This window comes from Poecilia reticulata, chromosome 12 (assembly GCF_904066995.2).
Source record: "Poecilia reticulata chromosome 12, P_reticulata-male-v2, whole genome shotgun sequence".
NCBI lineage: Eukaryota > Metazoa > Chordata > Actinopteri > Cyprinodontiformes > Poeciliidae > Poecilia > Poecilia reticulata.
The window spans coordinates 29,266,660-29,280,336 of NC_088841.1; the positions used below are offsets into that span (position 1 = coordinate 29,266,660).

General features: G+C 39.7%; 1 protein-coding gene, 1 long non-coding RNA gene and 1 pseudogene across 3 annotated transcripts in view; 2 read left to right on the forward strand and 1 right to left on the reverse strand.

Annotated features, from left to right (window-relative positions):
- The window catches only part of LOC145554029 (uncharacterized), a 217,841-nt gene that overhangs the window by 153,809 nt on the left and 50,355 nt on the right, over positions 1 to 13,677 (reverse strand). The window lies entirely within an intron of this gene.
- On the forward strand, positions 322 to 3,682 carry LOC145553991 (protein NLRC3-like; annotated as a pseudogene). Its single transcript, XR_014090048.1, has 3 exons — positions 322 to 470; positions 1,152 to 1,433; positions 1,864 to 3,682. The product of XR_014090048.1 is annotated as a protein NLRC3-like (transcript).
- Positions 8,721 to 10,371, forward strand: LOC145553999 (nuclear factor 7, brain-like). The gene has a single exon (XM_081613218.1). It carries the CDS (start codon positions 8,968 to 8,970, stop codon positions 10,354 to 10,356), a length of 1,389 nt encoding a protein of 462 aa, XP_081469344.1. The 5' UTR covers positions 8,721 to 8,967; the 3' UTR covers positions 10,357 to 10,371.

The following is a 13,677-nucleotide window of genomic DNA, read 5'->3' on the forward strand; positions in this document are numbered from 1 at the left end:
GTGTTAAGTTATTGTTTTGCGATCTGGGAACCCAAGTTGGGCTTTTCAAAACAGAATAGCAGAAAACTAGAGGAGCTTTCTGCAGCTGATGCTGCCACCTGGTGGCAGGAGCCACACATTACAGTCAGATGGCAAAAAGCAAGAGGTGAAGATGTTTACATCTCAACCTGAAGGAAATCAGACGAACAGTCAGGAACGTCATTTCTTGTAAAGAAAGATGTGATAAATGTATTTTTATACCACAGATGTTTTTTTAAATAGTTTGCTCTGACATTGTACCTTTCATGATTACATAATTATGTTTTTCTTCAGGGGTCTGTGCTCATGTGTTTTAAATAAGTACTTTTAGGGTATTTATAGTTCCCATTCCAACTGCATAAAATAAACTATTCATGAAATAAAGTCTGAAACATAACGAATCTTCATGTTTTCCAAGTAAAAGATGGCAGAGAAACAGGAAGAGGATTTTGGTAAGTGATCAGAAGCAGAAATGAAGAATCTTAAAGGAACAAACTGACCAATCACAGCCTGTGTTGCTGCCATGTGATGAAGCTCAGCCTCAGTGTCTTTATTGTTCTCATGCTTCCTGTTCAGTGAAGCTCTGGTGAAACTCAAAGGAACCGAAATGAAGAACAGGCCAGCAGCTCTGATACTTCAGGAATATTTACTATATACACTGATTAACTTATCCAGTAATCACATCATTTATTAATAATATATGTCAGACATTCTGTGTCTTTTATTCCAACACTTGGTGTCAGATATGCTTAAGTTTAGAGATGGAGATGAAGAAAGAAAAGTGATGAAAATGTTAATCAGTCAATATTTTCATCACAATATTCACCAATAATATCATAATTTCCTTTTTTCCTAAAATAGTGCAGCTCCATATTTAGAAGGTGTTTCTTTTATTGTTCTTCCTGCATTGAGGAAAGAAAGTGATGAAGCAGAAACTTTATTTGGTCTCATGTAGACAGAATCAGTGGTCGTCACTCAGATATGAGGCAGAAACACAACAACAGGTTTAGACCTGAGGAGCTGATCAACAGACTCTGAATCTCTGGATGGAGCAGCATGAATAGTTGATCTTCATCACGTTTTACTCTCAGACATCAGTTTGAATTAATTATGTTTCTGATTTCTGCCTGCAGAGAAAATACTTTTCAAGGTTCTCAATGAGTTTGTGAAGAGAGTTTCTGAGGAAATCCTGAATCAGCTCCTTGATGGCCTTGAGGTAGATGGCATCTTTAAACGTTCAGAGAAAGAAGAAATTCTTCAAAAGAACCAAACCAGAGCAAACAAGGCCCGGGACACCATCGATGCTGTGATGAAGAAAGGACAGAGGGCCAGTAGATTAATGATCAAACGTCTTCTCAACATAGATCCTACCCTGTCCAGCCAGCTGAGTTTGTCCTCTGACTCCTCTGATTTAGGTTAGTCCCTTCACCAATCATGACTGGGTGGAAGTGAACTCATCCAACAGTGACTAATTATAACAAAAATAAATGGAGCATTATGGTTGCACTCCACCTGCTGGGCTGTAGGTCAGAAACTATAGAAAAGTTTTCCTGTAGATTGGCAGGCGGCGACTCTTAGTGTGAAAACACATTGAAAGTTCAGCATGTTGTTTGTAGTCCAGTCAATTTATTAACAAGCAAAGCGGCACCATAAATCTCCATAACTTGAATGTTTTATGATTTGAATGTTTCATGTTTCTTCTGAATGAAATCTTCCTCATGGTCTATAATTTGAATGAGTTCTTTCTTTAAACATCCTGATATAGAAACAATGAAATTAAAATTCAATCAATTGAGTCTTCCTTTTTTCAAGTGTTTCATCTTGTGTTTTTATCTCTTTGTTCAGATTTTGATGATCGATGTCAACATGACCTCAAAGAGTCTCTTCTGGACACGTTCCAATCTATCTGTGAAGGCATTGCAATACGTGGAGAGAAAACCTCTCTGAATAATAGTTACACAGAGCTCTACATCTTAGAAGGAGGAACTGCAGGGGTCAACCAGGAACATGAGGTCAGACAGATTGAAACAGCATCCAGTAATCAAGGAACAAAAATAGACCTGGAAGACTTCTTTAAACCCAACCCTGGAAGAAAGCAACGGATCAGAACAGTGCTGACCATGGGAGTAGCTGGCATTGGAAAAACACTGTTAACACAGAAGTTCACTCTGGACTGGGCTGAAGGCAGAACCAACCAGAACATCGACTTCATATTTCCATTCACTTTCAGAGAGCTGAATAACTTGAGAGAAGAAACTTTCAGCTTGGTGGAACTGATTCATCACTTCTTTGATCAAATTAAAGACACAGAAATCCGCAGCTTTAAAAAGTTTCAGGTTCTGTTCATCTTTGATGGTCTGGATGAAAGTCGACTTCCTCTGGACTTCAAGAAGAATCCAGTCCTGACTAACCCTTCAAAGTCCACCTCACTGGATGTTCTGCTGACAAACCTCATCACAGGAAAACTGCTTCCCTCTGCTCTCCTCTGGATAACCACATGACCTGCAGCAGCCAGTTTGATCCCAGATAAATCTATTGACAGGGCCATAGAGGTCAGAGGGTTCACTGACCCCCAGAAGGAGGAGTACATCAGGAAGAGATTCAGAGATGAAGAGGAGAAGGCCAGCAGGGTCATCTCCAACATCCAGAAATCAAAAAGTCTCCACATCATGTGTCACATCCCAGTTTTCTGCTGGATCACTGCTAAAGTTCTGGAGCAAATGATGAAGACCAGAGAGGGAGGAGAGCTGCCCAAGACCCTGACTGAGATGTACATAGAGTTCCTGCTGGTCAGTTCACAATCAGGGAGGAAAAGTATAAAGAAGGAGCTGAAGAAGCTCTAGAGAACAAGAAGCTGATTGAGTCTCTAGGTAGTCTGGCTTTAGATCAGCTGCTGGAGGGAAACCTGATCTTCTATGACAAAGACCTCAAACGGTGCGGCATCAACATCAAAGATGCTGCGTTGTTCTCAGGAGTTTTCACTCAGATGTTTAAAAAGGAGAGAGGAACGCGCAACATCTCCGTCTACTCCTTTGTTCATCTGAGCATCCAGGAGTTTCTGGCTGCCGTGTACATGCTCCACTGCTTCACCAGCAGGAGGTCAGAGGTGATCAAGACGTTCCTGGGAGAAGAATACAAAGAAACATCTCTAGATGAGTTCATGAAGAAAGTCATGGAGAAATCCCTCAGCAGTAAAAATGGCCACCTGGACCTGTTTGTCCGCTTCCTTCATGGTCTCACTGTGGAGTCCAACCAGAGACTCTTAGAAGATCTGCTGGGTCAGACAGAGAACAGTACGGGAACCAGGAAGGGAATGTTAAACAAAATAAAGAAAATATTCACTGGTTATAACTCTCATGGAGGAATCTCTCATGACAGAATCATCTCCAACCTGAAGGAGATGAACACTAACAGAATCTCTGCTGACAGAAGCATCAACATCTTCTACTGTCTGGTGGAGATGAACGACGTCTCATTTTATCAGGAGATCCAACGGCTGCTGGATTCAGGGAAGGAGCTCTCAGTGACTGATTGTTCAGCTCTGGCCTTCATGCTGCAGATGTCAGAGGTTCTGGATGAGTTGGACCTGGAGAAGTACAACACATCAGAGTATGGACGATGGAGACTGGTTCCAGCTGTGAGGAACTGCAGAAAGGCTCGGTGAGTCCAGATGTTTTCATTGTGTGAATGCCGCCTCAGCATTATTATCCTCCTGTTTCTTCAAGTTGATTCTGGATGTTTTTGACCTTTAACCACTTCCTTCATCCTCTGGATGATTTCAGCCATTCAAACATCTAAACATTCAGTTCATCCAGGACAGCTGCAGCTTCTGGTTTTTAGACATTTTGATCTTATTAAAATATTTAACTTTTTATCAGTTTTCAGGTTGAAATGAATAGAAACCCCTTAACTCTAGAAAATGTTTGTATTCTCTAAGATCCAATCAGCCAGAGAGACGTTTTAAACTTTAATCTCCTCTTCACTGATTGAGCTGCTGCTCCATAATTCACCTTTTAGGATCTTTGACTGTTCTTATAAAATAATTGTTTAGATTTGATGGAAATTTGGATCATTAAAATAAACCATTGCATTAATTATAAACTTTGTGAACAGTGTTGATCATCTTCATCCCGTCATCATCCTCACCTCTTCCTCCTCCCACTAGTTTCCTCTGAGTTTGTAACCGAGACCAAAATGTGTTGATTGTTGTCTGGTTCCAGAAAAAGTCCTGGTTTCTGTCAGATCCTCCCAAAGCTCTGAGAATCTGGTTCCAGAGCTGGAACCATTTTCATCATCAACTCTTCATCTGCAGCCTTTGTTGAAGCTGTTAGCTGTCCTCCATGAAGACCTGCAGAGACATGAGCTTCACCTCTTTAGACATCCCAGCCTCTTTAGTTCCTGGGGAACTTTCACTGCTTCACCATGAAGATGCTGCTGGACTCAAACGCTCCGTCTCCTCCAGGGGATTTGCTCTTCAGCTCTTTAGGAGTTTAGCAACAATTTCTTCTGACATGCAAACCTTTGTTCCTCTGAGACGATGGACAGACCACTGCAGAGACATGAGGTTCACCTCTTTAGACATCCCAGCCTCTTCAGTTCCTGGAGAACTTTCACTGCTTCACCCACAACTGGGAGCATCGTGTGTCTGGTCTGCTCCCAGTTTCCTCTGTGGCATTGTGATGGACCGAGTTGAAACTAAAGTGTTGTGTTTGAATGAAAAACAAATTGTGCATAAAAGTTATCGACTTCTAAGTGTGGCCATGGATTCTGCAATCACACACTCCCCCACTTCCTGATCTTCCCTCTGGCATCGAGAAAAGTAATCAGCAGTGGTGTTGTCTTTGCCGGGGATGTAGTGAACCTTAAACCGAAATGGCTGAATAGCAAGATACCATCTGGTGATTCTCCCATTCGTGTCCTTCATTCTTTCTAGCCATTGGAGGGCTCTGTGATCAGTCTGAAGTGTGAATTCTCTTCCTAGCAAATAAAATTTAAATGAATCAAGGGCCCATTTAATAACCATGGCTTCCTTCTCCACAGTTGCATATCGCCTCTCTTGGTAGCAGCTTGCGACTGATGTAAGCAACTGGATGTTGGTCCTCTGGTGGTCCCTGCAGAAGCACTGCCACAAGGCCTCTTTCAGAAGCATCAGTCTGCAACAAAAAGTCTTTTGCAAAATCCAGTGAATGCAAAACTGGATTCTTACTCCGAGATTGGCTAATGTCCTTAAAAATGTGAGAAACTTTTTCAGATTAATGAGAGAAAATTTCTGAGATGAATCTTAATTGCCTGTTTTTTTCTCGCAAATATTTGGCTTTTGGGGCTCAGAAATGTCCTTGTATGTAAAAAATGAAAAATAATAATAATTTGAGTTGTAAAAATCACATATTCAGATTAAAATTTCTAGAAAAAACATTGAAATTTCTAACTTTTGTCAAAAATGTTATACTTTCCAAACAGAAATGTTTCAATTTTTTTCTGAAAAACTTGAGCTTAATCTCAAAATTTGAATTTTTCTCTCAAATTTTTTACTTTTGGAGATCAGAAAACTCATTTATTCTAGGAAATTTCTGAAGGTAATCTCAGATGTTGTTTTTCTGTCTACATTGTTTGCATTTTATCACTGTATCTTTAAAAACTGTAATGGAATCGTTTTTCGCATCACCAGTCATGTGACCGGATGTTACTACTGGCAGAAACAACAAAGACGACAAACAGGAAGTGGAAGGAGTGTGACGCTTCGTTGTTTTAATAACTTATTCACTTGTGATTTTAACTGTTACTTATTCAATGGAAACTCTGATATGCTTTTGTTTTGCATTTCCTTACATCCTGTTGAAACTATCCGCTGACTGTTTCATCTTTTTAACGGTTCTGTTTGCCGCCTGCAGGTCCAGAGGAACAAGAGTAAATACCTGCAGCAGGCGGAGGAGGAGAGGAAGAGGAGGAGGAAGGACGAGCCCTCAGCCTTCGTGAGAAACCGAGCTTCCCGCCGCTCCGCCTACGCCTTCTCGCACACGCCCGGCTACGCCAACCTCATCTCGAGCGGCCAGAGCATCCGGCGGCGCGCGACGGCGCACGGCGGCGCCCAGGAGAGGCGGCGGCGGCCGGAGGTCGTCTGATCGGACGTCTGATCGGACGGCCGAGCGGAGCAAAGCTGCAGCAGGAGGATTTTATTTCTGCGGATGAGCCAGACAGGAAGTGACGGAGGAATCCCTCCCGGCGGGCTTCGCTCCGAACCAATGACTCAAAAACACTCACCAAACAGACGACCGCCGCTACCGGGGCTCAGAGACTTATTTTTAGCAAGATGGCCGCCAGCGACTGACGGAAGCGGTTAGCGTTAGCGGCGTAGCCTAGCATCCACTGAACGCTTGGAGGAAACCAGCAGCTGCGTCGTTCTGCTGGTTCTGTCCGTTGAGCCCAAACCGGTCCTTCACCAGAACCTGCAGCATAAAATCTGATCTTATTACGTTTTATTCTAGTGGAGGTGGGATGTAAACTACTGTGAGGCGTTTGGTAGAAAGTTTTTCTGTCATGTAAAAAAAGTGAATGAGCTGAACCAGTTTGTAATCATCTGGAGGAGCTTCGTCCTCCTGAAGTGACTTTTAACCCGTTTCTCCTGATTGTCCTTCTTTACCTCATGTTTTACAGCTTTTCTGTGAAATTCTTCAGGATTTTATTAAAATGAACTCTGATGCTTCTCTTAGTCTTTTAATTTTTAACGTTTCTTAACTTTAATCACGTTGTTGTTGGAGGAAATGTGGATTCTGTCTCTGTGTCTCATGTTTGCTTGGCTGAGATGTTTCTGTTTTCCAGGTTTGTCCTCAGATTCTGGGACATTTTAATCCAAACGGACGTTTCAGGTTCCGACATCCTGGATCCTCCTCATGATGATGGAGACGTGAACGGAGGGCCGACCTGCTAACGGCTCCTTTATGTGATGCAGTTTCATCCTGTGGTTGTTAATAAAAGCCAGCAGCACATTTAGCAACCTGAGTCACGATTCATTTGGATTCAGGAAGTTGCTGAAGGTTTACGGTTCAAATTACTGCTAAAAATAATGAAAAAAAGTTCTGGACACTTATTATTTTACTGTAATCTGATTTCATTAAAGGTTTACATTTGTGCAGCTTGACTGTATATTCTGGGTGTATTTGAAATTTATTGTAAAGGAATTCAATGAGAAGAATTAGTTGTGTCCCCTATGGAGCTCCGTAGATATATTTTTAAAATAAAAATACAGAAACTTCTTTACATAAATTGTCAATAATTAATCAAAAGTATTACTTAGGTTTTTAATTATTGCTTAACTTTTGATGAACTTCATTAGAAGGGGACATTTTAGTTTGAATAACTTAAAAAAAACAAAACTTTAGCTGAACCAGCACTAAGGTAAAAGTGCCACGTTGTTTTCCTCAGTATATTTCTGTTATGAATTCAACCTGCAGAGGGCAGTAGAGAGCAGTGGTCATAAGTGCAGAGTAAAGAATAAAACTTATTTTCACGCATCATCTTGGTTTCTGTCACGCTAACTCTCTCTGTTAGACATCAGTGTTTCTTTTTGTTAAATATCATAGATTATGCATTTAAATATGTTTTTATCATGTTTCCTAATGACATCATTAAGATTACCAACAGTTAACGATAAGTCTGAACCGGAAGTGATGGGCGCCATCTTGGGAAAACAAAGGACAGGTAAACCAGGACAAACTTAAACCTCCTAAATATTCAACAGTTTCTTTATCCAGTGAAAACCATAAACTCAGTTCTGATACGTTGGTTGTAGAAATGATGAATTGCTGTAAATAAATTCAAAAGAGTGAACATTTCCATTCTGCTTTTTACGTCTACTAGTCATTTTGTGATGAAGTTTTGCTGTAACTCAGTAACTTCACTGAACGATGAGCTTTTAACCAAAAATTTAGTTTGTTAATTTCATCAGTTTCATATCTCTGCCTAAAAACTGATTTGGAAAACTTTCTTTTACATGATTTTGTTATTTTGTAGTTTTATTTAAAATGAATTATTTTCAGTTTGATCTAATGAACCAAAACTTCCTCATAAGTTTAAATGTGGGTAATTTTTAAAGATTAAACGGTTGTTGTCTTAATCAACTCCAGTATTGGTTGGTTTTATGATTTATTGGTCAAACTTAATTAGACATTTTACAGTTTTACAGTTAAAAGCAATTAATAAAATTTAATTTCTTCTTCTCTGGTTTTATTTTTGGTTTATATTTAAAGTAAATGTGAACTTTAAAATACTCCAGCTGAAAACTGGAGTATTTTCTGCTTTCCAGTTTTCAGATTGAAAAAATATCAGGGCATTGATTAAATTTAAATCAAAACATTTCTGATTCTGATCCAGTTGTTGTGAAAACAGGACAAACTTTCCTCAACACCAAACATCATTTTCACCTCCAGAGTCTGAAACTGACAGAAAAACAGCAAACAGAAGGAAACTGAACATGAAATGTGTTCATTTGAATTTCATAGATAGTGGAGACCCTGGAAGAGTTTTATGAGAGGAAAAATATATTTTCACTTAAAGCAGGAACAAAGTCATGAATCAGAAAAAGCTGAAGAGTTTTAATAAAACTGCAGATTAAGATTAAATCCTCTAGACGGCGCCACATCTCCGCCTCTGGACTGATTCAAACAGGAACAACTGGAAAAACCAGGAAACACTTAAGAGAAAAACTCACTGAGTAAACACCCTGAGGATGAACTCTGACTCCTGCCTTCGTCTCCGACTGAAATCAAACTAACTCTGAACAAGGAGAACAGAGAGAGAACTGAGCAACTAGACGCTGAAACACAGACTGCTGCAGGAGGAAAAACAAGCAAATCAAAGTGAAAGTAAGTTCAGAAAGTTTCTACAGGAGAGAAACTGACTTCCTGGTTTGACTTTCTGTCTGCTGTGGTTTCAGCTTCACTCTGAGACAAAATGGCTTCCAGATCAGACGATGATCTCTGCTGTCCGATGTGTCTGGAGATATTTAAGGATCCAGTTATTCTGTCATGTAGCCACAGCTTCTGTAAGGAGTGTCTGCAGAAATGTTGGAGAGAGAAACCAGGAAGAGATTGTCCAGTTTGTAAAAGGAGATCTTCTAAAGATCCACCTGTTAATCTGGCTCTGAAGAATCTGTGTGAGTCTTTCTTACAGCAGAGAAACCAAACAGCTTCAGAGGATCTCTGCTCTCTGCACTCTGAGAAACTCAAACTCTTCTGTCTGGACCATCAGCAGCCAGTTTGTCTCGTTTGCAGAGATTCAGAAAAACACACCAACCACAGATTCAGACCCATCGATGAAGCTGCTCGGCCCCACAGGAAGAAGCTTCAGAAAACTCTGGAGCCTTTAAAGGAGAAGCTGGAGCTCAGGAAGAAAGTTCAGGAGGAGTTTGATCAGACAGCAGAACACCTGAAGGTCCAGGCCCGACACACAGAGAGGCAGATTAGGGAGCAGTTTAAGCAGCTTCATCAGTTTCTAGCAGAGGAAGAGGAGGCCAGGCTGGCTGCACTGAGGGAGGAAGAGGAGCAGAAGAGAGGGATGATGAAGGAGAAGATGGAGGCTCTGAGCAGAGAGATAGCAGCTCTTTCAGACACAGTCAGAGCCACAGAGGAGGAGCTGAGAGCTGCAGACGTCTCATTCCTGCACAACTACAAGGCTGCAGTGGAAAGAGTCCAGCGCTGCCCCCTGCTGGAGGATCCACAGCTGCCCTCAGGAGCTCTGATAGACCAGGCCAAACATCTGGGCAACCTGGCCTTCAACATCTGGAGCAACATGGAGACCATGGTGACCTACACTCCTCTGGTTCTGGACCCAAACACGGCTGGTACAGGACTCAATCTGTCTGAAGATCTGACTGGTTTAACTGACGGAAAGAAACAGCAGCTTCCTGATAATCCAGAGAGGCTTGGTGGTAATCACAGCTTCTCTGTTCTGAGTTCTGAGGGTTTTAACTCAGGGAACCACAGCTGGGATGTTGATGTTGGAGACAGTGAATACTGGAGACTTGGTGTGTTAGAAGAGTCTGTTCAGAGGAAGGGATTCATAGAGTCTGGATTGTTGTTTATATGGTTCTCTTCAGGTAAATATTCAGCATCTTCTCCATCAGCTCCTTTCACTGGTCTCTCAGTCCAGAAGAATCTCCAGAGGATCAGAGTGAATCTGGACTGGGACAGAGGAAAACTGTCCTTCTCTGATCTGGATACTAACACACACACACACACCTTCACACACACCTTCACTCACAAGATGTTTCCATACTTCTCCACTATTAAAACATTAAAGATCGTACCGATGAAGATCTCAGTGAGGAAGCAGCAGCTCTGATGATCTCAGCATGAAGAACAAAGTCCAGATAAAAACTTATTGATCAGATTGAAACTGTGAGTTTTAAAGAGGAAACTGGAGATGATCTGATCATCTTCTTCATCTCTGATCAGATTCAGATTCATCTCCAGGCTGCTGGAAGCAGCAGGGCAGCGTTAATCTTTCTCATCTGACTCTTTAGTCTGAGTTCAGCTCTGATTCTAAAATCACTCAGAGTGAGAGGTCCTGTTTTTTAGTTCATCTCTGGGTAATTATTTCTGTTTTTCAAGTATTTTGATGTATCAAAATATGTAGATTTTATGGAATATAGGATCATTTTTGTGAGCAAAAATGGTCCCAGTAAGGTGTTCAATTTACAAACTAAATATTTATTTTGCTAACTAAATTATTTTGCTCCAAACTGAATATTTAGTTTTCTTCTGTCTGATTTTGTCTTTTTTTATGGATCATTGTCATTTTAGTCCTTAAAATACCAAAATGTCCTCATAACTTTATATTTTGTTCTGTCTGATGATGTAATTTTTAAATATTAAATGATGTTTTGATCAGTTGCTTTTTTACCAAATATATTTTTACTCTTTCTTGAATCATTTCTTGGACAAAAACTTTTTACTTTTACTTGAGTAAATAAATGTTGAAGTAGTACCACTCTTACCGAAGTACAACTTTTGGTTGTGAGTAACTAATAATTTCTTAGGGTAATTATTAATAAAACTAATTTAGATAAAATGGCAAAGTCGTAGCATTACTTGATGTTGAAGAAAATAAAAGCCAAATGGATCAGTCTAAAATACAGGAAGTAAACCTTCAAGACAAATGATGTCAAATATAATTTGCAGTTTAGCAGAAGGTTTTCTTGCTCTCGTCCTGGCAGCAAATATGAGGATTTAGTTGAAGTCTTTTTATGATTCGGTCACATTTTTATCAGGCAGCCCTGATTGTAGGGTCAATGGTTGGTTTAATGACTATACTGTAAATCATTGAGCTGTGTTTAGTTGTGTCTACTATCTCCTACTCACGAAGTCAAATAAATTTAGTGAGTTTCAGATTTCAAACCTAAATGTGAGTTTGTGAAAAATAAACTACAGTAGTTTGGTGCTGTCGGGCTCAAAGTCTGAGAGGCTTTTCCTTTATCAAACAAATTAGTTTTTTGCCTCTTATTTAGAGGAAATATTGATGTTGATGAGATTTTCTACAAAATGATAACCTTTTTCAACCTTTATAGCTCCACTGTTGAAAATGAGAAACATTCACAAATAACAGTAAAATAAAATCCAGTCCAACATCTGGTTTGAGGTGATTCCTCTGGAACCTGTTGGAGGAAAAATATCCCAACTTCAGAAGATGAGCTTTAACCTAACAGCTCTGTGGTTCCTCCTGTCAGTATGAGAGTCAGGGTGAGGAGGCGCCATGTTAGGAAAAGAAGTGGAAGCTGCAGGATCTTCAGAACAAACAGGTCATGATGCTGGGCTACTGATTATCCCTCTGTCTGGACACAGGACCAATAGAACCAGTTTAAAACATAAAATAAATGGTTATATGCCAGACATGGAAAACTGGGATGCAGTCCATGCCATGATGTTCAGGATTTAGGTCTCATGGCATCTCAAGGTTTCAACATTGCAGCCAGTGGGGGCTGAAGGAGGAAATACAGCTTTATTTTGTAGCAATTCAAGAGCTACCAGCTTTTATCACTTCACAAAAAAAACCAGCACAGAAACTCCAAAACACACAAAGAAGCTATATATATATATATATATATATATATATATATATATATATATATATATATATATATATATATATATGGTTCCTCCTGTCAGTATGAGAGTCAGGGTGAGGATATATATATATATATATATATTTATTTATTTATTTATTTGTCATAGTACCCACCCCCAAGAATTTAAAACTACTTTCACCACTGTTTAAATACTCTTTGATTTTTTCATAATTAACATAAAGGCTGCGGCTGTTGAAGTGAATAATTGGGATTTCTTGATCTGAACCAGGCAACTTCTGATCAACTTTCTGAAATCCAGTAATAAATCAAAAATATACACATGAATATAGAAACAGATATTGACCCACACAACAATTTCCTTGATTATTTGAATGACAACTGCCATTACTTCTCTGATGATAACTATAGCCAATTGTTTCTCTGATATTTATCCAACTCTTCAATTTGTCTGATGATCAGAACCTTAGCTTCCTCTGGTGAACCGTTTAATTTGATATAAACCTTGCAGTTTGAGGTCCATGTTGACTGTATTTTCTTTTGTTTCCTGTCTTTCTCTGCATTCTGTCTCTTCAATTCTTTAACTTCCCCCATTAAGCTCATTATAAGATTTTGTTGTTGTGAGATTTTTGCTATCTCATCAGACAGAAAATCCAAGGATTGCTTAATCTCCTCAAACTCTTCCTCTGTTATCGCTCGGCTTTGCTTCGTATTTCTTTTTGACATTTCCGTTTAATCTGAACAAGTTGATGGTCGACGTTGTAGGTCCAGCTCAGGTGAAGTGTTGTCGCGGCAGCAACCTGAGGAGTTGTAGCTGCTGCCCAGCGTTGTAGCCGCTCGTCAGATGTTGTAGCGGGAACCCAATGTTGTTGCAGCAGTTAGGTGTTGTCGCAGCAACAGCAGCCCAGCGTTGTAGCCGTAGCTCAGGTATGGGAGGCCCACCTCAGGAGTTGTAGCCACAGGCCAGGCATTGTCGCAGCAGCTCAGGAGTTGTAGTCGCAGTTCTTTTGTTGGCTTTGTGTATTTTTGTATAACTCTATTGTACAGTGCTGTGATACTATGTCTGTGAAAAGCGCTTTATGAATAAACTTTACTTACTTAGTTAAGTAAGTAACTTAAGTAAGTAAGTAACTTAAGTAACTTAAGTAAGTAAGTAACTTAAGTAACTTAAGTAAGTAAGTAACTTAAGTAAGTAACTTACTTAAACTCAGGATTAAGTAAGTAACTTAATCCTAAATCTGAATTCAGATTATTTGTACATTTTGATGTCTTGAGTAACTTTTACCCCAAAATGTGAAATGCCTCATTATTCAGAAATAAAAAAGAGAAAAAATTATATATCGACAGTTTTCTTAACTTAATATTCAGAAGTTTGTATCCATCTCCTCAGGTTTGGTCAGAATTTCCTTCACTCTAATTTGGGTCAAATGTTCTGGTTTCCTTCCACAAGGTTCTCATGATACATTGTTGGAGTTCTGGTCCATTCCTTCGTACAGAACCAGTGACGGTCTTTACAGAAATATTTACTTTTTATGACCAAGTTGATAATAAAAACCAACCATCAGAAGGCCTGATCTTTA